Source organism: Sminthopsis crassicaudata, chromosome 1, assembly GCF_048593235.1.
Source record: "Sminthopsis crassicaudata isolate SCR6 chromosome 1, ASM4859323v1, whole genome shotgun sequence".
NCBI classification, from domain to species: domain Eukaryota; kingdom Metazoa; phylum Chordata; class Mammalia; order Dasyuromorphia; family Dasyuridae; genus Sminthopsis; species Sminthopsis crassicaudata.
The window spans coordinates 612,818,765-612,845,884 of record NC_133617.1 but is presented as its reverse complement, the minus strand read 5'-3'; the positions used below and the strand labels follow the sequence as shown (position 1 = coordinate 612,845,884).

Below are 27,120 nucleotides of genomic sequence, written 5' to 3'. Positions count from 1 at the left end.
ACACACACACACACACACACACAGTAGTATCTGACAAGATTTATATTAAAAGAAAGAAGCTGGTGTGTCTAGTCACAACACTGAAATAAATCAAGTAATGTTAGGGTAGGAAGAACTTTATCAGTTCTCTCTTCACAATGTTTATCTAAGCTAGAAAGGAGGGGCATCTAGAGCAACTTACTGTGTGTCATAGAACATTAGATTTAATGTAGAAATGACAAACTGCATACCCATCACTTTGAAGATTCTGATGCAAAAGGATGAAAGAAAATCACACTGGCAAAGACCAGGGGCTATAGAATTGAATGCTGAGCTTGCATTTTTAGTTCAAGGAACAATAAAAAGAATAGATCTATCTTCAAGAGACTTCTAAGGCCATATAGTCCAGCACTCTAATTTTGAAGATGAGGAAGCTGAGGGTCACAGAAGCTAAGTGATTTTCTCAAGGTCATACAGGTAGCAAATGAGGGACTGGGAATCTAATGAAGGCCCTTTGCTTATAAATGCAGTGCTCTTCTACTACAGTGTTCAACTGAAAAATAGTGAATCTAAGAAGACTAACATGACAATTTTATGACAGAAAAGCAAAAAATTATTTGTCATTCACAATTTCTTGAGCATTCACTACCTGGGAGATTAAACAAGAAGCTGGCTGAAGAAACTTATTCTGATGCTATTTGTGCAATAGGTAATATGTTTCTACCTTTTCCTATGTAAATGTAAATGAGATCTTTGAAAATCAAGGCATTCCCTGAAAGCTCCATTTCAATAAAAAAAGAATGATCATGGTAAAAGCTACAGGGGGTCTCAAAACCATCATAGCACAAGAGAATAAAAAAAGGAAGAAAGGTTAACTTTGACAAACTGATACAACCAACTTGTATTTCATAGGCATGTGAAAGTTCACTTTTAAGCAAGAGAGAGTTTCCTATTCCAAGTGATACAACATCTCTCTCTCTCAAATCATCTTTTTCTAATTAAAAGAACACATATTATGGCAATGCAATAGAAAAAAGATGTACTTCCTTTATATAATTGCTTGACCCATTTTTGGTAAAGGTATTTGTGTAGGCTCAGCTCAATTTTCTTCTGCAGCTGGCTGTCCATCAGCTAAAAAGGAGTGATTAGCCCCATAGATGGAGGGAATCTGTCAAACTATCATTGGAAACAACTTCATGATCCAAGTGAGTAGATTGGCTGATTTGGTACTAGCAATAAAATTCTCTTGAAAATATGAGTCAAAGTAATATGCTTCAGTTTCTTCTTGAAAAACAAGACTAGACAGTTAAAGGTCAAGTATGCAGAAAGCCAATATCAAGATGAATCTCAAAACATCTGCAAGTATGATGAATTTTATGGAAGTAGCAGTGTAGCAATCTTGGGTCAGAATGCTCCCTTTTTTGCACAGGGTATGGGGTGAGTGGGAGTGGGGAATATCATAATTTAGAAAATATATGCCATCTTTTGAGCTAAAAATCAACCCTGACTGTTGCAGGTTTAGAGTGTAAACTTTGCTTATTCTCTTTCTGGCATTCAAATACCCTCCTGACAGTTAAATACCAATAGACTTTTTTGTCTTAAAACTAATCAACTATGTAGAGACCATTTAAAAATCTCATAGTAATAAATCATCTCTTGCTTTCACACAGAATAAGGTAGTGACATTATTACTTAATTGTTCCTAGGTTCAGGTTTATACATTTGTGTTTGACTTATGCACTTAGGAGAAGACTTCCTTAGCCCTATCTAAAACTGAAGCTTCAATATAAGACATCTTCTTAAGAGAATTCACAAGTTACATATAATGAGTGGAATTATAGGAAGATTGAGTATTTATAAAATATCTATGCCTTGAAGGTAGAATTAAATAACTGCAATATGAATTGTTCTGTGGAAGCCTTTAAATTGTATTCTGATGAAATTAATTGTTTCTTCAGGCAATATTCATTTTTTAAATGAATTGAAGGGCAGGATTCTCTCTTAGGAAAGAAATGCTAGAAGGAATACATTTATTAACTTTACAAATACCTCCAGGATACAGGGTATGCTTAAAGTTGCATTAAAGTTAAATGCACATTAAAAACTAATAAGCCCAATTGAAATGTTTCTATCTAAATAACAGAAAAGAAAAAAAAAACACTCGGCTAGCACTCAGGTATCTTTTTATTTAAAAAAAAAGTTTGAATAAAACCACACAGACTTTGTACTGAAATTCTGATCAGAAACAAAAATGAATTGAACTAAATCAAAGTAGACAATTGATCAAAAAGGTACCCATTGACATATATATATAGGAATGTGTGTATGCATGTGTGTATAGTATGTACATAATCAAATATGCATGTATGTCTGCACATATTTGATCTTGTGTGGGGAAAAACAAAAAATATAAAATTGAGTGTCCCACTAGGACACAACATAAAAGAGACAAACTAAAATCCTCTCTTTGCAGAGGTTCCAACATGCCAGCTATGCCATGCTTGGGATGCCAAGGGCCTCTGTCCACTGGAATATTCTTTTCCAGTGCTTTCCTCTCTTTATCCTCACCTATTTCCCTAACCAGGTTTTATGCCTCTTTATCAAGATTTCTAACCTTACTTCCAATCCCCATAGTAAACCCTTTTATAAATCTAGGTTTTCAGGTCTGTAAATTCTTTTACAGAGGACCTCTGCGCTGCCAAAAGGAAGTCCCCAAAACTCCCTACCTTTGCACAGAATCCAAGGGGTTGCAGGGAAGCCAAACTTCTTCATTTGGTTCCCTGTACCTCAAACCTGCCACTAGACCTTATCATTTAACTTCCTGACCACCAGAAACCCTATCACAAATACTTTTTCTTGAACTTGTAGTGCTTTATTCCAAAAAAACTATGACTTGAACAAGAGCCAATATATCCATCAAGTAGCATGTAATGAACATGTACTATTTATCTAACAAAATTCTAAATTGGGCAAGGAGGATAGAAGAAAGTGGAAAAAAAACAGAAGGTAAAAGTTTCTGTCTTTGGAGACATACTCTACAAATCAGAATACTTAAAAGTAAGTATAAAATAGAGGAAAATAGCCTGACTGTGTAGGTGGTAGGATATTAAAGAGAAATGAAAAGTCTTTAATCATGATCACTAAAAAGCAATGAGTTGTAGGCTACTAAGTAGGAACTTTTAAAATATTAAAAAAAAAACTCTCAAAGTACTAAGTAACTGAAAATGAAACACACCTTTTAATATTTAAGACTTTTTTTTATAATTTGCCCCCATATTGTACTCTTGTTATCATGGTCTAGCTGTGAAAATACTTAACTCATATTATTTCATTTTGCTAAACAAAATTCCATACCTCAGAAACTTCTGCCCTCTCTGACAAATTATTCTTATTTTCACAAATAAGTGGTTTGTGAAAATTTGCATTTTGAAGCTTTTTATAAACACAGCAGATTTTTATGAGGTCTAATTCTATGTATATAAAATGAAATACAAAACTTAGTCTCTGTCTTCAAAGAACTTAAAATCTAATTATATATATATTTCTTGAAGACTGATGATGGATGGACAAGATCTCAAATTCCTAATCATTTTCTTATATCATATGCTATTTTTTTTAAAGAAGGAGGTAGAGAGAAATTACTGGTGTAAAGATTCTCTCCATCAATATAAGAATTCAGCTTCTCTCCAATGGATAGGGATAGATTATTTTGCAAGATACCAAGAAGCTAAGTGCCTCACCCATTGTCATTATAGCAAGATATGTCAAAAATAGAACTTGAATCTAGGACATCTAGATTCCAACTCGAGCCCCTTGGTCATTTTGTGACCCTGGCCCCCTCATATTCAACATGGTGTGTGCTTATGTGTGTCTGTGTATAATAAAATATGAATATGTGCATCTTCAAAAATACTATATGTAAGCAAAGTTTATACATATATTTGTAAATAAATATTTGTATATACATATATATGTGTGCATACATATGTAAATTCATTATGTATATTCTGTTGACTATGTTGTTTATTCATTAAAAACCAAAAAAGACTAGGAGGTTTTATAATTCCTATAACATAATATTGGTATTAATTTCTTAGTACTGACCTTTAAAGTGAAATGTCCCCTTTCGAGCCTTTATCCCTTCAAAAATACAAGAGTAGCTATCCATATGCACCTTATCAGTGACCATCAACCTAGAATAATTTAAATAATTATCTTTGTGCCTTTTTACCTTCTAAAAATGAAAAATTAAAGAGACCTAACCATTGTTTAAAACATAAGTTTGAGCAACATAAAGTGAATAATTAAGGAGGTAAGTAATTACTATTTTCAAATAACAAGTAAATAAAATAATTAAGGTTCAACTAACTTATATAGAAATTTTTTAAAAAGTCAAATTTCTGTATCACTTACCTGATATAAGCTTGCAAAATATTTTCAATTACTCTGACGCTACTTGTTCTATTGATCCGATCATTACCTTTTTTCCAAAATACATACACAAATTGTGGATTCATGCTAGTACTGAAGTTACATCTTAGTTCTATGCTAGCAGGGTTTCCTATTGTCACATTTTTTTCCACCACTTCATCAGATGTTTCTAGTAATTAAAAGATAAAGTATAGTTATTAAAAATTACAATAGCTTCAAAATATCAATTACAATTTTATAATTACAAATTTATAATATAAATTTATAATTTTTCAAAAGTTCTACCTTTTAATTGTTTTATTTACTTTATTTTTTTCAAATTTGAAGAAAAAAATTAATGTTAATAGAAATGGACAGGCATATGCCATAATCTTATTACTTTGTATTCTCAATTAGATTTTAAGTTCTTTGAAGACAGAGACTAAGTTTTGTATTTCCTTTTATATACATAGCATCATGACTGACATACAGAAGCTGTTCAATATATATGTGTTACTTACTGAAATGTGGTACAAAAGTATAATTACAGCAGCATAAAAATTTTAATATAAAAAATTTTAGATGCTAAAAGGAATTGCTGAATTAATTTCAATATTATTACTTAACTTTTCAGTTGCAAGATGAGGATAATAATAGCTATTTTAACTACTTTATTAGAATAGCTGAGAAGCTCAAATAAGATGATATATGAAAAGTACTCTTTAAGTATGCCAAAATATGTTATTATTTGAACTCTTGTTAATAATATAAAATTTGAAGAAGAAAACTTGCATTAAAAACTTATTTTTAAGATTATTATTGTTAAAGAGAGGCAGGATAGAGTAATGAATAGAAAGCTGTCTTCAGAAGCAGAAAGCAGGGTTCAAAGTTCCTTCTCTGACACTGCATGTCACTTAATTTTTCAATTTTATAAACAATTCTTTAAGACAAAAGTTGCAGAGAAGGGACTTTCCTGCACTGGATAATAAGAGTTACCTAAACTAGGAGTTCTCTACATCAAATGAAATTCCTATCCTTATTGTTAAAAGCCAGAAAAGCTAGGCAGCAAATAGCTTTTGTCTAATAGCTTATAGTGTCATCACTTATAATTACATTAAAAAATTTAGAAAGTGGGAAAATGTTTTCCTGAGTAGCAACCAAGTGTAAAGTTTTAAAAACTGTATGCACAGCTAATCTAAAGTGCTTCATGGGCAAATGCTTGAAATAATTGCTTGTACAATTCAAAAACAGCTGAGTTGAATTCCTTGTTTTAAAGAAGAATGCCTTTGATTATAGAATAGTGGAGCCTAGAAAGTATCAAACACTAAGAAAATTTTTTTATGAATCATGATCAATTATGAATCAACAGTGCAAGTAGAAATGGTTTTGAATGCCATTAAATATTCCAGGACACCTGAAATATTCCCTGCTCCCTTTTAGAAGCATCCTTTATGGTCTCAATTCAATACAACCAACATTAACATCAAGACCTAAAGCTAGGCTATGGAAGAGAAAAAATTTTACTTTCAGGGAGTTTACTCTCCACTTAGAAGGATTCTCTATGTATGACATAGAATACAGAGTTATTTCAAAAAAAAGAACATATTAATAATTAAGTGAATTGGTAAAGGCTGCCTATAGGAATTGCCACTTGATTTCTGTCTTAAAGGAAGCCAAATCTATTAGTGTTTGGATAATCTTAAAAATATAAAGAATCAAGTTATCTTCTTTATGATGAAAATGCCATCTACCTCTAGAAAAAAGAACAAAATAGCCTGAATACAGATCAAAGCATAAAACTTTTTAAAATGCTTTCATTTTATCTGTTTTATTTCACAACATGACTGTTGTGCATGACTGCACAGTGTCACATTTACCAAATTCTCTGCCTTCTCAATGAAGAGGATAAGGTGGGAGTAAGAATTTGGAACTCAAAATTAAAAAAAAATGTTAAAAATATATTTTGCATGTAATTAGACAAAATAAAATATTTAATTTATTTTTTTTGAAAGATCAAATTATCTGAGCTCAGCAAATTTACATAAACAAATGTAATTTTTGAACACTTACTGTATACTAAGCATTATAATACCTTCAAAGATTTTACTATCCACGTGAGAAAATGAGACTAGAATACATGAATTATTGAATGACATAAATTATAATTATGTTAAATTTAGTGCTATAAATTAAGTACAAAATCACATGATTACCAGAAAGGGTAGCTCACTACTAAAACAGTATATCAAAATAAAGAGTCCAAGATTTGAAGTGAAAAGATCTAGATTTTAAGTCTTACTTCAATTTCATTATATCTAGGAGACTTTAAACAAATTATATGATCTCTAGGTTAGTCTTCTTATTCATAAAATGGAGGTAATGATATATCCACCTTGTACCTTGTTCTGTCATTGGAAAGGGATAGTTGGATAATGTGTTTAAAATGATCTATAACTGCAAAGTTCTATTTGTGTCAGCTATTAGTATCAATTTTGCTATTGCAATTCTGAGGTCAGAAAGAATGACAAGAGCATAGTTGATTTAAGGATATAGGACTTAAATTCAGTCTTGAAGGATAGGTAAAATTTGGAAAAGTAGAAGTTGGAGGGGAGAATATTCAAGATAAAGTAGAGGCAGAGCAGCTAGTAGGCATCTTTTGAGTAGTGAAATTGTATACTAAACATTAGCTGATAGTAATCAATATGTGCTACCCATAGTAAGAGAAATGATTCAATCATCATCTCTTCCCTCAAACTTCCTTTCCGAATATACTATTTTTCTTTCATTCCACCAGGAAATTAGAGTTTGGGGAGCACTTTGGAGGAAGACTAAAACATGTGCCTCTTTATTTTTTTCCTCTAACAACAATGGAACGTTCTCATGCTTTGTCTTTCTATCCTCTTTAAAACACATTGAAGTGTTAGTTCTGTATAATACAATACTCAATTAAGCACCCACTGGAAAAAAAAAAGTAGGTTATTAGTGATACAAAGGGATCAAACATTCAGAAAATATACACACACGTCTGTTTGAAAGAAAAAGGGCTCTTAAATTGGAAATAATTACTTTGGAAATTTTGTAAATTGAAAGTCTAAAGAACTAAACACACAAAAAAGGTGATGTACTACCCTCTATGGAATGACTGAACTAATTACGGTTTGTAGATATGATATATTTTTGCACAATAAGAAGTCATGAGAGGCAAATCTAGGAAGACTTTTATGAACTGATGCAGAATTAGTGAAAAGAACCAGGAGAGCAATTCATAATAATAAAAATATTATAAAGACAAAGAATTTTGAAATAAAGGAAATGACTACAGTAAGATTGCATTTGAAAAGTATAAAGACTTAAGTTTTTAGAATATTATTATAAAAAGTATTGGGAAAACTGGAAAGCAGTCTGGCAGAAATTGGGCCTTGAACAATATCTTGTATCACTTAACAAGATATGGCCAAAATTAATACATTATTTCTATGCAAAGAGATATTTACCAGAAAATCTGAAGAATATGGAAAATATTAGGGGGACAATTTATGAATAAAGAAGAAATAGAAAGCAGTATGAAGTATAAAATGGATAATTTAGATTACAAAGTTTTTTGTACAAATTAAACAAATGTAAGCAGAAAGAAAATAGAAAATTGGTGGTAAGGTGGGGGAGGATTTAAAGAACAATTCCTTAGATAAAGGCTTCATATCTCAAATATATAAAGAACTTTTTCAAATTCATAAGTATACAAATTATTCCCCAACTGATAAATGGTTAAAAGATATGAACAGGCAGTTTTCCAATTAAGAAATCAAAACAATTTATGGTCACATAAAAAAAAAAGCTGAAAACCATTATTGTTTAGAAAAATGCAAATTAAAATAATCTTGAGATAACATTTTATATTTATTAGATTAGCTAAAATGATCAAAGGGGAAAGTAACAAATATTGGAGGGAATATAGAAAAATGGGGACACATTTACCATTGGTGGTAGAATTGTGAACTAATTTAACCATGTTGCAAAGAAATCTAGAATTATGTCCAAAGAGTCATTAAACTACATATGCCTTTTGACCCAGCAATACCACTTTTAGGTCTCTTTTCCCTATGTGATTGGGCAAAGGAAGAGGACCTACATTTCTAAAATAATTATAGCAGCTTTCTTTGTGTTGGCAAAGAACTGGAAAAGGCACAGTTGCCTGTCAATTAGGGAATGGCTAAACAAATTGTGGGTATATGCTTGTGATGGAATAGTACTATACTATAAGAAATGAGTTTAATAATCTTAGGGAAAAATAGAGAGACTAGAAGAAAATAACAAATAATAATATGAGCAGAACCAAGAGAATATGCTACACAGTAAGAGAAATATTGTTTTAAGAATGACTGAGTGATTAAGTCATTTTGAAAAATACTCAAATTTACTACAAAGGACTTTCTATGAGGAAGACACTATATGTATTCAGAGAAAGAACTGATAAATAGAAGTATGTATAGTTTTATATACATATGCATATATGTGTGTTTACATTTACATATATATACACATACATATTTGTGTTTAATGGTACCCATTTCTAGAGGAGAGTTGAGGAGAGGAGAAAAAAAGGAAAAAAAAGTTACATAATAACTTTATATATTTAAAAAGAGCAAGTTTTACATGATAGAATTATATTTTCATATGCAATAATCTTTTTTTTCTATTCTATCATGTTATGGAAATGCTTGTTTTATTTCTTAAGTTCAAAATAAAATAAATTACATTTTTAAAAAGAAATGCTTATGAACTCTTATCAGTGCAATATACAACCACAATTCCAGAGTATCAATGATGAAGCGTGCTCTCCACTTCCTGAGATTGGAGACTCAAGATGGAGAATGAGATGTACACATTTTTGGACATAATCAACACAGGTATTTGTTTTGCTTTACTATGAATAGCTGTTTAAAAGGCTTTTGTTTTATTTATTATTTTTTAAATAAGGGAGACTAAGAATAGCTAGGTTTACCTCACCCAAGAAAAGAATAGAACAAAAGAAAGCCAGAAGCAATAATAAATGGAGAATCTTTAAAAGTTGTATTCTGAATTATAGTATTGTTTTTAGTTGCTATTGTTTAAATATTTCAGTCACATCAGACTCTGGAGTTTTCTTGGCAATTTTCTTTTCCTTCTCTAGCTGACTGTACAGTTGAAGAAAGTGAAGTAAACACAATTAAATTACTTGCCCAGAGTCACACAGGTAGTAAATGTGAGACCATATTTAAACCCAGGTCTTCCTGACTACAGGCCTACTATCTGCTGAGTACTTTTGAATTGCATATCTATATCTATATCTATATTTATATAGATATAGATATATATGTTTTAAAATAATTTCTTCATGTATGAGTTTCTTATAGCAACAAAATCAAGTCTAATTTCAGATTTTGTAATATTATCCTCTCCTCTTTTATTTTTTTTTAAATCATTTTAATATTTTGTTTTGGAGACAAGAATTGAAACAGAAACTTTCATTATTGTTTTGGATAATCATCATTAATGAATATCAAAGGGTTTTAAATTTTTAAAAATCTCATTCTAAGCTTAAATAGTAATTAAAATAATCATTTTTACAGACGTAGAATAGGGGAGTAGTGATCAAAATTTCAAATCTATTATGTAGTTTTAAAAATAAATTATATACTTCAAAATTTTAAAGTTGAATTACATTCTTTAAAATAAATAAAGTTAAATTATATGCCTTAAAATAAGCCTTTAAGGGTGTATTAAGTGCCAAGAACTCTGCTAAGAGTTGGGAATACAAATACAAGGAAATAGACAGTCTTTGCCTTTCAGGGAGTTTAAAATTTAATAGCAAAAGCTAACATGCAAAAGGGAGGAAAGCAAGGATTGTGGGATATGGTATAGAAGTTCAAAAAGGTCAGAAGCACAGTAGGAAAAGAAATGAAGGATGTGCTCACCTTATCCCCATAAAAAAACAAAGGTCCCTGAAGCAACTCATCAGTGGGGAAAAGGAGGGGCACAACAGCATGGGAAGATGGATGTTCCAGGGCAAGAGATCATGTGCAGCATCATATTAAAGCCCAGAATATCAGAAGCATGAAACGTGTAATCTCTGTGACTGTCTATTCTCGGGAGGGAGAAAATTTATGAGAGAATGCAGCCCAGGTTTATGGGAAAGGTGATGCATTACTATTTTTCCTAATGAGCTATGTCTTCTGGCTGATTATTGAAAGATATGAAGCTACTAGGGGAAACAAAATTGGCTGTAGCGTCAGGAAGATCTCAGTTCAAATGCAGCCTCAAACACTTAATAGGCATGTAAATCTGATCACTTCATTTAATGTGACTTTGATATCAGCTTCCTTATATGAAAAGTGGAAAGATTCCCCCAAGATCATTAAAAGAAAATATTTGTAAAGTGTTTTGCAAAACTTAAAATGCTGATATTGGTGTTCGTGTTTTATTAAACATATCAATGGATGCTTGTGAGCTGTCACTTCAGAAGTATGGATACACTGAATACTATGAACCTGAGGTACCCATATTCTGGGGGAATGTGATGACAAAAAAAGGTAGGGGACAGGCTACCCCCAGCATGCTGCATGTGTAAGTACTAAGATATGTACTATGAGTATACGCATAATATGTGTATGTAGAAAACAATATAAATTATATACCCAAAAGCATCTATTTGTAATATATGCCTAGAATTTATGAGAACAAGAGCAAAGGTAATATACTGGACATAAACAGACTTTTTTTTTCCAGGCACAGATACATGTAGTTTTAACAATGCAAGAAAATCTGGAGAGCTTACATAATTGAGGCTACATTTTTCAAAGTCATTTAGCAAATACTGAGAAATTTTGGTTACCTTATAACTATTCAAGTGAAGATTTAAGCCATATTTCCTGCTAGAGAAGGCTCTTGGCTCACTGTTAGCACTTGTAATAGACATTAAAACATTTACTCTGTTATTTCTCCATTTTAAAAATTGATTTCAGATGCAAGTGTTTTGTCATTCTGGAGAAATGACAAAGTGGTAAATGTTTCTACTTATGTTTTAATAATGTGTTTCTACACTTATTTTCAATAGTTGAATAGTAATTGTTAGTGAATGGCAATGAATAATATCCCAATTCTTGCACAATCATTGTTCCACAGCAAAAAGAATAGAGTAGTATTTCACAACTTACTGTATCACCAGTTAAAGGAAAGTTGTTGCAAAGGTTAGATACATTGCCTTAATCATTACTTAGACTTGCCACTATTTTTTTCAAATTATTTTACTAACACAAAGGTAATCCAAAGTGATTAAAAAAAAACATCCAGCTACACAATAAACTACACAATACATACAAAATTTAGAGTTTAGACATTGCCAGCTCCTGCTTTTTTCCTACAATATCCCTACCATATTGGTTTACCACACTTTTTTACTACAAGATCTCTCTTCAGGACATATGAGAAAAAGGCATTGAACCTTAACAACCAATTCACTTTCAATTTACCAGGATCCAGATATCCTATAATCATTTTTCTCTAGATTCTCAAAACACCGCCAGATCTGGCCTTTTCTTTCCCCTTTGCTGTTTGACTTCTCACCTAAATCTAATAGAGAAAGAGATGTACTGATTTCCCTTTTAAACACAAAAGCACTAAGATTAATAGTTTCCAGTGGCATGGCAAATTCATCCATCCATTGGCATTTGAGAAATACTGTTTGAATCAGTATGTGCATATGCATATATATGTCTATGTGTGTATATACATATATGTGTATGCATAGAGAGAAAGAGAGAAAAAAAAGAGAGAGAGAGAGAAGCCACTCTACTTGGAACAATCAAATCAAGGTAGAACTAGTGGGAAAAGAAAAAAAAAATAAAGAGAAAAAGAAACATGAATTCACAGGCCTAAATATGAACTTTTTCAAAATGTAGGTGATTTCTTTGCTAGCTTCTTCAGTCCCCTATTCTAGATAGGTATATCTCTAGCTATTTCTACCTAAAGAACCAGCTATTAAGTGGCCAGAAGAGGCAAAAAAGAAATGAAGAAAAAAAAAGATAAACTAAACATCAAGCAACCCTTAAGTGAATGACTACTATCCTGTAAAGAATAATGAATAGTCAGTCATTCAGTCAATAAATTTATTAATTAAACCACAATTAATTAATAAAAAATTATTAATTAAACTAGGGAAAGAACTCACAGTCTGATGAGAAGAGATAAAATTCAAACATGTGTAAACAAGTTATATATAGGATAAATTAGGATTAAACCACAGAGGAAATGTACTAGAAATCAAGTGGGTCAGAAAAGCTTCTTATAAAAGATTGAATTTTAGCTGGGATTTGAAAAAAGACAGAGAAGCCAAGAATCAAGGATGAGGAAGGAGTCTAGGTATGGGGGACAACCAATAAAAATGTCCAAAGTCCAGATATGGAATGTCTTATAAAGAACTGCAAGGAAGCCAGTGTCACTGGATTGCAGAGTTTAGAATAAATACAACATATAAGAATAATGGAAAGATGAAGGCACTGCATATAGAGGCCTGAAATTCCGAGTTGGTGCACTGGAATCAGACAACCAAGCAATTAAGGCTAATTACCGATTGGACAATACTCTATTAGCATATGCTTGGAAAATGGCCCTTCTCGCTATTCTGTGCTAGCTCGATTTTTTGATGTGTACAGATCATTGTAGGAGGGATTAGCTGGTAGAGTAAGACAAGCCAGGGTCACTTTGGCTGTGGACGTGGAGGAGAGAAGAGGTTGTGGAGAGTTCATGGAGTTTTCGTCCATCTCCTTTACTTCTCCTTCTAAAGACCAAAGACTTTTACTGATCCTGACTCTGGCTGATCCTGAGGTCAACAGGGAGCTAACTCGGACATCACAACAAGTTATAAAGGGCCTCATATTCCAAAAAGATTTTATATTTGGTCTTAGAAGCAAAAAGGTAGACATTGAAGTTTACTGAATAGGCACAAGAGAGAAAAAATTATCAGACTAAATACCAAGATAGGAAATTTGGAATAAGCAGCTCTTATGTAGTAATAACTATACACGGGGCTATCAAAAATAAGTAAAAATATCAGTGATATTTTTATATCACTGTGATATTAGAAAGTGGCATCAGGAAGAATATCTGATGCCTATTAAATACATTCAAACAATATGAAGCAAATAATCAGTTTTAAAATGTGTCTAACTATATTTATGCCCCTGCAAATGCAATTGCAAAAATAGCTTTAAGCAATTGAAAATAACTTTTTAAAAATTTATCATACTATTTGAACATATCAGGCAACAAAAACTTCCATTTTTCTTTAATGTGCCAAATTAAAATTAATTACTCTTACTGTTAAGAACTCTTATTGAAAGAATTACCCCAAATAATCAGTCAATAAGCTTTTATTAAACACTTAATATGCTAGACTTATTATTAGGCACTAGGGTCAAATAGAGGTAAAAGTCCCTATCTTTTTATTCTACTGAGGAAAACAACATGTATACAGGTAAGTAAGTACAAAATCTCTACAAAGCAAATATAATATTGTTTGGGCAGGGAACACTGACAAGAGGCAGTAACAATTTAGAGGGCCCAAGAAAGAGAATGTGGCACCAGTTCAAAGAATATAATATTTTTGAAATAAGGATGCCTAAAAGTTGAAAGAGATCATTTATAAGGAGGGAGGAAGGGAAACAATAAATGTGTTATAATGTTGATATTGTATAATTTGCTCTGTGAATCTGAGGTTTGGGGAGTCTTTTTCAAAGGAACAAAGTTGACACTGTAAGGATACTGTGAGCTCTTTAGGTATAGTGGAACAATCTGATTTCAAATCCTACCATAACACTGTGTGACTCTCATGCAAGTCCTTTAATCCCTTTGTATCTCAATTATCTGTAAAATGACAGTAATAAGAGAACCTACCTTTTTATGAGCACTTAATGAATTACTATAGAGAGTGTCCCAAAAGTCTAGTTTTAATAGTTTAAAAAGGCTTTAAGATGTTTAGGACATCCTGAATATAAAGCTTTTTACAAATTTAAAGCATTAAACAAATTCCAGCTATTATCATTATGAGTTTTTTGCTTTGGTTTGGTTTGGTTTTTTGCCAGTCTGTTCATTGAATACTTTGATATATTCAAAGAATCCATGTGGTCAATACTATAGGACTTTACTTTGCTAAAATGCTCTTGGATTAATCATTTCCACTAGAAAAATACAGAGCCAGTTATTGTGACATGAGTTGATTCCCTTATAGTAGTAAAGGTCACCATGAAAAGAAATATGACACTCATAGTTTCAGTTGAATGACATTCAAAAAGCATATTTTAGTATAATGTCACAATGGATTTTGAGTATTTTGAAAAGATAAATGCAGCAAGATTAATAATTAATCCAAATGAATGTTTTATTTTACAAATTTCAAGTGGATTTAAACAGAAAAAAAGAAAATTACAAAATTTTGATATGTGTACAATGCCTTGGAGTTACCTATTAACAACAGGGTTGCCTCCATAGAAATTAACTCTGGATATGATAAAACTGTCACATTTTCCTCACTCCAGTCTGTTGGTCCTTCTGTGGGGACTTGGGTTGTAAAATCTGCATCTATTAAAAAATAAAAGACATGATTGTTAGTCTCCATACCATCTAAGATACATACATATGTGTGTACATCAGCTAATTCTTTGAAAAAATGATTAGTATCAGCTATGTTGTTTTAGCTTATAAATTATAAACTTATAAATTGAAGAGACAATGATTAAAAATAGATGGTTTCTGCAAGTTGGGTTTTTGGTTTAATTTATAACTAACAAGAAAAATATTGTTAAAATAAACTATTTTCCTTTTGAAAAATGTATATAACTCATCATAAATAATAACCCAGGCTTCCATTTAGTGATTTCATTTTATTTTTAAATCCTATTGTCTCAATGTAGCCAAAGGTGAACTGATAAATGTTTAAACAACTAACTACTTTAAAAAGAAAAAGTACAAAAGAGTTTAAGTTTAACATTAATAATATTTTCTCCATCATTTTCTGAAGACTAGATGATGAAAAAAAAATGTATATTAAACCCTGATTTATAGCATTTGCCTATTTCCCAGGTTTAAACGCTCTCATTACAAATTTAGCAACTGGTTTGGTTAGAGCTGGCTCCAGCACAAAACTCAGAATAATAAAACATATTCACAACCAACAATGTTAGGAAGAATGCAATGAGGGGAAGGAAATAATACAGAAAATTATAGGATGTAGAAACAATGAAAAGCCAAATAGAGAAGAGATATCAGAGACAAAGTCGAAGACTATAGCAGAGGTATAAAACTTAGCCCCAGCTACATTAAAATAGAGCTGGAAAATGTTTAACAAAATCAATAAAAATACTATATAATATGTTAATTGATGGGTTTTCGAAATCTATATGCTACCCACAGAGATTTGTTTCTATTTAAGTTTGATACTTCTAGACTAGAGTACAGCAAGTACCTTAAAATGTAAAGATGAAAAGGAAAATAAGTGATGTGTGATAGTCTTGCATGCTGATGGTTTGTTTCTCTATGTTATCTATTTATTTAAGAACCTTGTTAGTGAAATATTCAAGTAGTAATTTCAACTTCTCACTTTCTCCTCAAAGGCCTTTTCAATCCTCATCAATCCTTTATTTTCAGGACCCTTGAATTCTCTCTCCTTACCTTTCTTTAAAAACAATCCCAGGTGGAGCCAAAACAGCAGATTAAGGGTCAGCTACCCAGATAATCAGCGCAAACTTTCACCCCCAAAGAATTTTTAAATAATGACTCAAATTTTAGAGCAGCAGAGCCAATAAAGTCAGGGTAAAGCATTTTTCTGGCCTAAAAATACTTAAAAGATAGGTAGGAGAAATTTGTTACACCAAGCAGGAGATCTGTTCAGATCCAATACAACACAGCAGAAGCAACAGCAGCTTCAGGAGTTCTCTTCCCAGAGATAGTAAAAGGGAGGAGGGAAGGGGTGAACATCTAATTAGAAAATTACAATAGTCTCTTTGCTAGCACTACTGTTGCACTGGCCATGCTCTGTCAAGTTACATTTGAGAGTCAAAGTTCCCAAGGTGAGGAATATAGCCCCAATTTGTAGCCCCAAGGGAGTAGGTAATCAGGTCGCAATTCCAGGGAAGAAAAGAAATCTTATGGTCATTCACCGACTGGAAAGGGTAGTAAATATACCTTTCCTTAGATAATACAACCTTGGAAAAACTGAAAGCTTAAAGACCTCCAGAACTAACTGCACAAAGAAGCTGAAGCATGGTATACTGTCTCCTCCAGCCCAGGAGTAAATCCCAACTTTAATATAAGTTAAAAATCAAGAAATAGGAAAAATGAGTAAGCAACAATAACAACCAAAAACAAATCCTGTCCTCATAAAGTTACTAAGGAGACAGGATGTATCAAAACATAAACTCAGAAGACAACAAAAACAAAAAACTTATATCTAAAGTCTCAAAGAAAAAATATGAATACCACCCCTCAACCCCCCAAAATTTCTAAAAGACCTCAAGTCTAAAAGATTGTTATACAGTCCTCTCTCTGAATGTAGATGGCTCTCTTCATCACAAGGTCATTGGAATTGGCATCAATCATCTCATTGTTGGAATGGTACAAAATTTTAATGAAGAAAATAATTCCTTGAAAATAAGAATGGAGCAAATGGAAACTAATGACTTCATGAGACATCAAGAAAGAATAAAACAAAAATTTAAAAGAATAAAAAGAAAAAATGAAGACAATATAAAACATTTATTTGGAAAAAATAACTGATCTGGAAAACAAAAAAAAAAATTTAAGGAAGAAAAAAATTTAAGAATTTTTGGACTATTTGAAAGCCATGATCAAAAAAAGAATTTAAACATCACTTTCCAAGAAATTATCAAAGAAAACTGTTCTAATATTTCAGAACCAGAGGGTAAAATAGACTATTGAAAGAATCCACTCATCATTTACTGAAAGAAATCTCCAAAATGAAAACTACCAGGAATATTATAACAAAATTATATCAGAACTCTCAGATCAAGGAGAAAATACTCATCGAGAAAGAAACAATTAAAAAATCATGGAGTCACAATCAGGATAACAGAAAATTTTGTAGTTTCTACATGAAAAAATCAGAGGGCTTGGAATATGATATCCAGAGGGGAAAATAGGTAGGATTTTCTCCCCACAAAACTGAGTTTAATTGTTTTGGAGAAATGGACAATCAATGGAGATTTTCAAGCATTCCAAATGAAAAGCCCAGAAATGAATAGAAAATTTGGCTTTCAAATACAAGACTCAAGAGAAGTATGAAAAGATAAACAGTAAAGAAAAATCATAAGGGATACAATAATTATGGTTAAATTGTTTAAATTCCTACAGAGGAAGATAATACTTGTAACTCCTAAGAATTTTCTCATTATTAAGGCAATTAAGAGAGCATGCATAGAGAAAATAAGTATGAGTTGAATATAATGGGATGCTTACCTTAAAATTAATAACAATAATTATGATGATAATAAGGCATGGTGGAGTTATGAAAGAATCCAACCATTCTGGAGAGCAATCTGGAATTATGCCCAAAAAGTTATCAAAATGTGCATACCCTTTGACCCAGCAGTGCTACTACTGGGCTTATATCTCAAGGAACTACTAAAGAAGGGAAAGGGACCTGTATGTGCCAAAATGTTTGTGGCAGCCCTTTTCATAGTGGCTAGAAGCTGGAAGATGAATGGATGTCCATTAATTGGAGAATGGTTGGGTAAATTATGGTATATGAATGTTATGGAATATTATTGTTCTATAAGAAATGAGCAACAGGAGAAATACAGAGAGGCTTGGAGAGACTTACATCAACTGATGCTGAGTGAAATGAGCAGAACCAGAAGATCATTATACACTTCAACAATGATACTGTACGAGGATGTATGCTGATGGAAATGGATATCTTCAACATAGAGAAGAGCTAATCCAATTCCAATTGATTAATGATGGACAGAATCAGCTACATCCAGAAAAGGAACACTGGGAAATGAGTGTAAACTGTTATTTTTACCTTCTGAATCCAATTCTTCCTGTCCAACAAAAAATTCGGTTCTACACAAATATAGTGTATCTAGAATATACTGTAATATATTTAACATATATAAGACTGCCTGCCATCTGGGGGAGGGGGTTGGGGGAGGAAGGGAAAAAATCTGAATAGAAGTAAGTGCAAGGGATAATGTTGTAAAAAATTACCCATGCATATGTACTGTCAAAAAAAAGTTATAATTATAAAATAAAATAAAAATTAAATTATAAATAAAAAAGAATGCTTTTGAAGAAGGGGGAAAGGGTAGGTGGAATGGGATAAATTATTTTACATAAAAGAAATGTAAAAGCTTTTTATAACAGAGGGGAAGATGGGGGAAGTGCAGGGGAATGACTGAACCTTTACTCTGATTATAATAGATGCAGAGCATATATATTCAATTGAGTTCAAAAATAAATTTAAACTATCTTTATATGTAAATGGAAAAATACTATTTACAAAAAAAAGATAGGGAACCTTATTAGATGGAAAATGATTAATTTTGATTATTTTAAAGTTTTAAATAAACAAAATCAATGCAACCAAGATTAGAAAGAAAGCAAAAAATCTGGAAGGGGAATTTTTTTTACAACAGCTATCTCTGAGAAAGATCTCATTACTCAATAAAGAATTGATTTAAATTTATTAAAAATATTTTTAAAAGTAAAAACCATTCCCCAATTGACAATGTTCAAAAGATATGAATAGGCAGTTTTCAGATGAAGACATCAAAGCTATATTCAATTATATTGATGAGATTCTGATTATTATCCCCCCCAGCCCAAACCTCACAAAAATCCTTAGAAACAGACCAGCTTGCCCCACCCCATCCTGGTCCAAACTACAGAAATGTTTAAACCCTCACTTACTGGTACAGTTCTATATGATCCTTATTCACATCATCTATATATTTAGGTATCAGTCAATAAGAAAATAGCACCAACAGGATGCAGAACAGGGCATTGACCCACAAACCTCAATAAATCTTTCCCCAACATGGCACCCCCATGCTATCATTCTTTACTGTCTTTTGGGTAAAGTTATGACAATTTTTATTTGTTAATTATTGTATCATTATCATACATTAATACCCCTAGTGAGCTTTTCTTATGCATTCTGAATAACCACATGCACAGTTCCATCAAGGCTTTAGGAACTCCCCATGTTAGCAAGTTCTTTCTGTAACCTTAAAATCTATTTATGTGAATCAAATTCCATAAATATTGTCATCTTGCTTTGCCTGGATGCTAACTCCTTAAAGGAACACAGTTCTACTCTGAAGGTGTGACTATCAATAAATCTTAATAAATACCTTTACTTGATTTGGAGATGGCCTGGGTACTGAGTTCTTAAGATGACATTGAAGATTACCTGTTTGAACCCCAATATTTTTGGTACCCAACATGAGGTTGGAGTCTTTGACTCAGTTTCTCTCCAAATCAAGGTAATCCCCTCTCTCGCCCTACACACACTTTAGTAGATGTTTCACAAGCACCTAAGAAAGCACATCTAGGAAAAGTTAATGGGACTTTTTGGGCTCGCATGCCAGAAAATTCCTTCTAACTAGAGAACACATTATCTGGTAAGTTTATGTGAGGCCTTTCATTCCTGAGCACTGGCGTTCATTTTCTCACTCCATGAAGGACTGGAAGTGTATATCTTTAAATGAAGATTTTTTAAGGCATAATAATGGGACTGTCCTTTTCCATCCCCTGGTACTTTCCCACAACAACTAAATTGACTCCTATAACAATGGAACAAAATTGGTTTATCAGACTTTAAAAGGAGATACTTTGTATATTACTTTAATAGAGCCAGTCCCAAATATAATCTAGAGGACCAGGAAAGGTAGTGTACCAAAGGCTCCCTTAATTATAATACCATTTTTTTAGGTTGATCATTTTTGTTGCCACAAAGGGAAGTGGACTAAGGTCTTGTGTTCAGGCCTTTTGCCCTCTCTCAAGATGCAACCTGGCAGCAACAGCCCAGGATGTGCCTAGTCAAATTTACTCCAGGCAAAGGGGTTCCAGACAAAGAAGATGGGGAACAATATGATCTTCTCAATGATCCCTTCCTTACAGTCTTTGAAGCCTTTGTTCCCACTCCATGAGAGCCAAGTAACCCTTATCAATAAGTTTGTAACCTGCTGGATTCTCTCCTTTACCCACCCTTTCTTACTAGTATACTGGACCTTCATATGATGAGCTAGACTCTGCAACTTCCCAGCAATCTTTGCTTCTCAGATCTTCCCACACAAGGAGTGTGGGCCTTTTTGTCATGTCCCTTTCTCAATGTGTGGCCTTTCCCAAGTTTAGGAAAAACTTGACCCATCACTCAAAATACCTCACTAAATTCAATGAGGGCTTTAAAGGCATTGCCCTCCAATTTGATCTTACCTGGGGAGATGTTAATAACATTTTCCCTTTCTTCTGCACAAATGAGGAGAAAAAAAAAATAATCTGGAATTTATCCCAGAAATTTGGTTATGAAATGGCTGAGATACCTCCCAAGTGCTAATGCTGTACCACTTGCAGACCCTAGGTGGGATCACCAAGTAGACAGCAAAGACAAAGAAAAGAGGGACCATATGCTGACCTGCCTTATTGAAGATATGGAAAAACAGATTAAGAAAGAAGTTAAATATGAAAAGCTTAAGCAAGTTACCAAGAGGGGTGAGGAAAATCCCACCCTCTTTTAAGAGTGAATTCTAGAGGCTCTTAAGAGCTTGGATTACACTTTTCCTGAAGGGACTTTTGTCCTTAACATGCACTTTACTAACCAATTTCCCCAAACATTCAGAGGAAGCTGTAGAAGTTAGTCATGGGTCCCCAGACTCCCCAAGCCCAACTTTTGGAAATAGTTTTTACAGTTTATAACAATAGGGCCTGAGCTATAGCAGAGGATCAGATCCATAAGGCTGGGGCAAGGTATAGTGAAAGACTCAAAGTTTGGTTGCTACCATATCTAGGACCCTAGTGGATGTGCTTCTGATTTCAAATAGAGCCATTTTGTACAGTGAAAACCCCACCTAGAAGAAAGTCCCCAAGCCCATGCTCTATCTGCAACCAAGAGGAGTAGTGAAAGAGGGAATGTCAGTAAGGGAGTTGAGCTGCCTCCCCCCCACTACCACATACTCTGATATCCTCAGGACAAGGAACAATGGGACTCAGGATTTGGCCAACTCCCAACACTCCCCCAGTCCATTATCTGACCAAACCAGAGTAATTTTGGATGTGGCAGATAAGTCCATTAATTTTCTTATTGATATGGGAGACACTACTCTGTTCTACCTCAGCACTACAGCCCTACCTGTCTCTTGCCCCATCACATTATGAAGATTGAAAGGAAACCTAAGAGATGGTTTGAGACTTTCCCTCTCCCCTATCAGTTTGGGGACATATTGTTTAAGATTTCTTTCTTGTCCTCTCCTCTTGCCTAACCCTTTGTTAAGTCATGATCTAATGATGAAATTGGGGCCTCAGTTCTCCCTTCTCAGACCTCTAGGGGCACTTCTACTACTCCTCTCAAGCTGCTCCCACATTCCATCTAAAATCTGAAAGGAAAAAGTCTCCTCCATCAGAGAACAAGGAATTCCAGCTACTCATACCAACCCAGCCATAGTAAGCCTCCATGATGCTAATGTGCTCCCCCCCTCCATTGCCAATGCCTAATTAAGCCTGAGGCTTTCTACCACTGATTGAGAAATTTCTTAAGTATGAGCTTCGGATTCCATCCTTGTAATATTCCAAACCTCCCAATTAAAAAGTCAAATAAGGAGTACTGCAATCTCAAAGCTATTAGTGAAGTTGTTATTCTTATTCATTCTAATCTCCTATACCAGCCTTACTGGAATAGTATCTAATCTTCAATACCAGCCTTATTCAGATTCCAGGAGATATCCAAAAGTTTTCTACTTTAGATCTTACCATACCATTCCAAAAATAATCACACTTTATTTTTGCAATTGAGCAAATATGCCTGGGTGAGCTAAATGTCAACCAATTAACATGGGAAGTCAAGTCCCAAGGCTTCTAAGACATCCCCATCTATTTGGGCATTATCCTAAAGGATAAGATTTAAGAGACCTAAAACAGTTATCTGATTCAATATTTATGTAACATTCTTGTGACATCCTTTGCTGCCTGCTACCATACAGATCTCAATTTCCTGGGTTCTTACACTATACAGTGTCTTTATCTAAGGCTCGAATTGCCTATTAATCTATTATATATCAGGGCCATGAACTAACTCCCACCTCTCACTCATGTCAGAGAGAAAGCAGGCCATTATGTCACTTTCTGAGCCAGTCACAAAGAAACAACTGCATACCTTTCTAAGAATGGCTAGATTTTGTAGATTCTGGATATCCAATTTTGGGTTATTGCAAAGTGTCTTTATAATTCTATTCAGGATCCTGACTCATTTCCCCTAGTCCAGGAACTGAACCAACTCAAGACTTTTGAGACATTGAAAGACACCATTGCCTCAGCATCTACCCTGCATAATTTGAAAAAAACCTTTCACTTTTCATGTTGATAAACAACACAGCCAAGTCTAGTTTAATTAGGTTCCTAGGACCTTATCACAGGCCTATGGCTTACTTTTCTTGATCCTGTGGTCTCTGGGTGGGCTTCCTGTCTCAAACTAGTCACTACCTCAGTCCTTTCATTTAGGAAACTACCAAATTCACTCGTGGCCAGCCTTTGGAAATTTTAAACTCCCCATAAGCTTCAGAGTATTTTGGAAGCTAAAGGCCATCAGTGGCTGGCTAGTAGTAGAAGGCTCACTAAATATCAGGCTGGACACCCCCCCAGAGTGTGTTACCCTCTCAATGTAGTTACAATTCCTGATACCACATAATCAGATGGCATTATTCGCAATTGTGAGGAAACCTTAGATTTTGTCTATTCTAGTCACCCTGACATGAAAGATTTTCCTGACAATAAAATGATTAACACATGGTCCCAGTTCTATTGAGGACTGGGAAATAAAGGTAGGCTACTACGTTGCAAACCTCAATATTATCTCAGGAGCTAAACCATTTCTCCCTAGGACTTTTGCTCAGAGGGCCAAATTCATTGCCCTCACTAGACTTTCAGAATTGGGGCAGGGATTGAGAGTTAACATCTCTGCTGCTTCTAAATGTCTTTCATGTTATACATATTCATGGGGCTAGGTAGAGGGAAAGGGGATTCCCCCATTAAAGCATGCAGGACAAATCTTATGATTATTTTGTAAAGGACATCAAAACAGAGACTTATTCCAAGGCAGGGATAATAGGTTTGCAGATTCAACTACTCCAGCAGCTGCATTCTTGCCATGATTAAGTACTACTATTCTCCCAGCTCCCTAATTCTTATACACCTTCCTATAGTCCCCAAGAAAAGACCCCTGCTAAAGAGAGGAAATACACTCTTAGAGTGCATTCTCTACACTCTAAAGGATAGTAGTGGGTTCAAACACTTTCAGGACAGCTTCTAATCCCAGAGGCAAGTCAGTGGTCTACCCCAAGCTACTCACTTGGGAAAGAACACCCTCCAATTCCTCGTGAAAATGATTTTCACCAACCACAAGCTGAAGAAACCATTCAGCAAGTTTGTCAAGCCTTCCCAACATGCACTCAGGTAAATCCTGAAGGTGTCATTAACTCTCATCCCCCTTTTAAAACCTGTTCAGAAAAAGGGGTACTTACCCAGAATAGTAATAGTCTTTCAAACTAGTTTCAATCTACTTCTAGTTTTTGTCCATACCTTTCGTACTGGGTAATACTCATTCCCATGCTCAGTGGGCTTTTCTATTTGCATTCTGAGTAACTACATGCAGAGTTTGATCAAGGCTTTAGACACTCTCTATGATAATAAAGTTCTCCTCTAATCTCAAAATTTTAAAAAGTGGTAGTTCTTTTTCTTTTTTAATAGAATTTTATTTTTCTAAATATAAGCAAAGTTAGTTATCAACATTTACCTTTGCAAAACCTCGTGATCCTAATTTTTTTCCCTCATTCCCTCACCTCTCACCTCTCCAAGACAGCAAGCAATCCAATACAGGTTAAAAACAATCTAATATAGGTTAAACATGGACAATTGTTCTAAACATATTTCTATATATAAAATAGGGGGAATGCCTCATTGAGAATATGTAGTGCTGATGAAATCACAGATATGACTTTAAAAAATTAACTGGAAGTTCTTTCTGAACATAAACAAGAGCTGCTATAACAAAGTATTACTCCAAAGACTGGTTCAGAAATCAATGAAAATAATATATGGCTAGAGCTGGCAAGACGCTAAAGAGCTGGTAAAGAAAATGATAAGAAAGGAAAAAATGCAAGCAATTAATTTAAGAGCCAAATATGGACTACACACTGTGCTAAGCACTTTTAAATATTATATTATTTGATCTTCACAACAACCATAATAGATTCTATTATTATCCATTTTTATAGTTGAGGAAATTGAGGCAAACAGAAATTAATTCATATGCTCAGGATCACATAACTAGTGAGTATCTGAAGCCACATTTAAATCCAAGTCTTCCTGACTCTGGGCCTAGCAGGACTCTATCCACGTTCATACCCAGTTGCCTCATGAGATACTGGGCATGATGAGATAGTGTACTATAATGACTTGAATGGGGAAAGGCTACTCACCTAATCTATGCAGATAAAATTTTGGAACCTTTTTCAAAAGAAAGGTTTTTTTTCCCAAGTAACAAATTGTGTGTGTGTTAAATTTCCTGTGTTGGGTGGCAAGTCTTGGAGTTTAATCATATTCAGCTGATCTCACATATTATCCTTAGACATAATGTTAAAACTAAAACAAGCATTTAATGTAAAACATTTACTATGCGACAGAAACTAATCTAAGCACTTTACAAATATCACCTCATTGATCATCTATAAACTGGGTTTCCTACTCAATAAGGATTTTTGGTGATATTTGATGATATTTGGTGAAATAAGCATATTTGGTGATAAAGACTGACAAAAGAAACACATATTTTTAAATGTCCTACAATTTTTAAATGTTCTTTTTTTCATAGAATTGTGAAATACTATAGAAATCAAATTTGCTCATTTTTCCATTAAGAAAAAAATGTTCTTATCCTGAAGTTTCTTCACCTATTATTTTTACATCATTGTGGTATAAATCCTTTTCTATCTTCAGATCACAAAATACTAAAATAGAAAGGAATTTTAAGACATCAACCTGTTAACCTTCTTCTTTTACAGAAGACACTGAGTCCAGAATACTAACAGGACTGGCCAACATCACAAATGAAGGCAAAACTGAGTAGAACCAACGACATCCAACTGACCAGTGATCCTGATGCAACATACGGCTTCTTTAGGGGAAAAATAAGCTTTCAAAATAGATTCCACTCCATAGCTATTTATTACAAAGTCATAATTTAAATGAAGTGAGTGGTCAAACTGAATGGGAAAAAATAGGGCACTAGTAATACTACTTAGCTAATATTTTCTAAAAAAGAGAATGGTCTTTCAGAGTTGCTTAGAGTAGATAACCAATCAGTAATATTCTTTGTCATTTGGGTGGACCAATGAGATACAATGAGTTTTAAATATTTAGCCTAAGCAAAATGGAAGTAATTGAGTCTCTTTTTTTAATCAATTTATAGCATATATACCATATAGCATTTAGAATTTGTTCAATAGGCTACAGAATAAGAGATGACATAATGGGTAGATGAAAGGGGAAGTAAAGAGAATAAGCATTTATAGAATACTTACTATGGACTAGACACTATATTGTGCTAATCACTTTACAACTATTATATTATTTGATCTTCAGAACCCTAAGAAGTGGTTTACAGTATTTATAGTTGAGGAAGTTGATTCAAACAGGAGGTAAGTAACTTGCCCAGGGTCACATAGCTACTAAGAGTCATTAGGTGCATTCACATCTTCCTGACTTCAGGCCTAGTATTCTAACCATTTCACTTAATTGGCTCTTAATTTACATTCTGCACATTCTAATTACAAGGTGGTCACACTGCATTGACCTGTGTCTCACTGTTTTAGGCCAGTCACTCATCATCCTACATGACTCTGGAGTGACAGATGACTATAAGCAGTACAAAGAAAATCATGGGAATAAATAATTTAGAATGTACAGGCATTCTAAAAGCAAATAAGAGGCAGCTACTAGCTCAGTGGATAGAGCACTATGTCTGGAATCAAAAAGAACTGAGCTCAAATATAGCCACAGAGCCTTCCTTGCTGTGTGACCTGGGCAAGTAACTTAACCCAATGCATCCACTGGAGAAGGAAATGGCAAAACACTCTAATATCTTTGCCAAGAAAACTCCAAATGGAATTACAAAGAGTCAGATGTAATTGAAATGGCCTAACAAGAAGAAATAAAATCAAGGAAAAGGGCAGCTAACTGGTGGTAAATAAAAAGAAATCAGCAAATGGTTAAATGAGTAAAACAGATAGCCCTGAAAACTTACATTTGGCACAAAATTTAGTATTAATAAAGATATAATCATTTAGGTCTCCAGAGGGATAGACATTTTGACACTATTAAAACAATGGGAATTTAGGGAAAAAATTAGGTTCAGAGACCTGAGTGGCAAAAATACACACACACACACACACACACACACACACACACACA

The 27,120-nt window shown here is 33.5% G+C and overlaps 1 protein-coding gene across 2 annotated transcripts in view; it reads right to left on the bottom strand.

The window, feature by feature from the left end:
* The window catches only part of EMB (embigin), a 120,983-nt gene that overhangs the window by 8,143 nt on the left and 85,720 nt on the right, over window positions 1-27,120 (bottom strand). For both annotated transcript variants that reach the window (XM_074282551.1, XM_074282552.1), the window contains exons 2-4: window positions 14,887-15,003; window positions 4,393-4,579; window positions 4,084-4,172 (exon numbers count right to left, since the gene is read on the bottom strand). In XM_074282551.1, coding sequence (XP_074138652.1) covers window positions 4,084-4,172; window positions 4,393-4,579; window positions 14,887-15,003 — 393 coding nt within the window. The remainder of the gene's footprint in view (window positions 1-4,083; window positions 4,173-4,392; window positions 4,580-14,886; window positions 15,004-27,120) is intronic.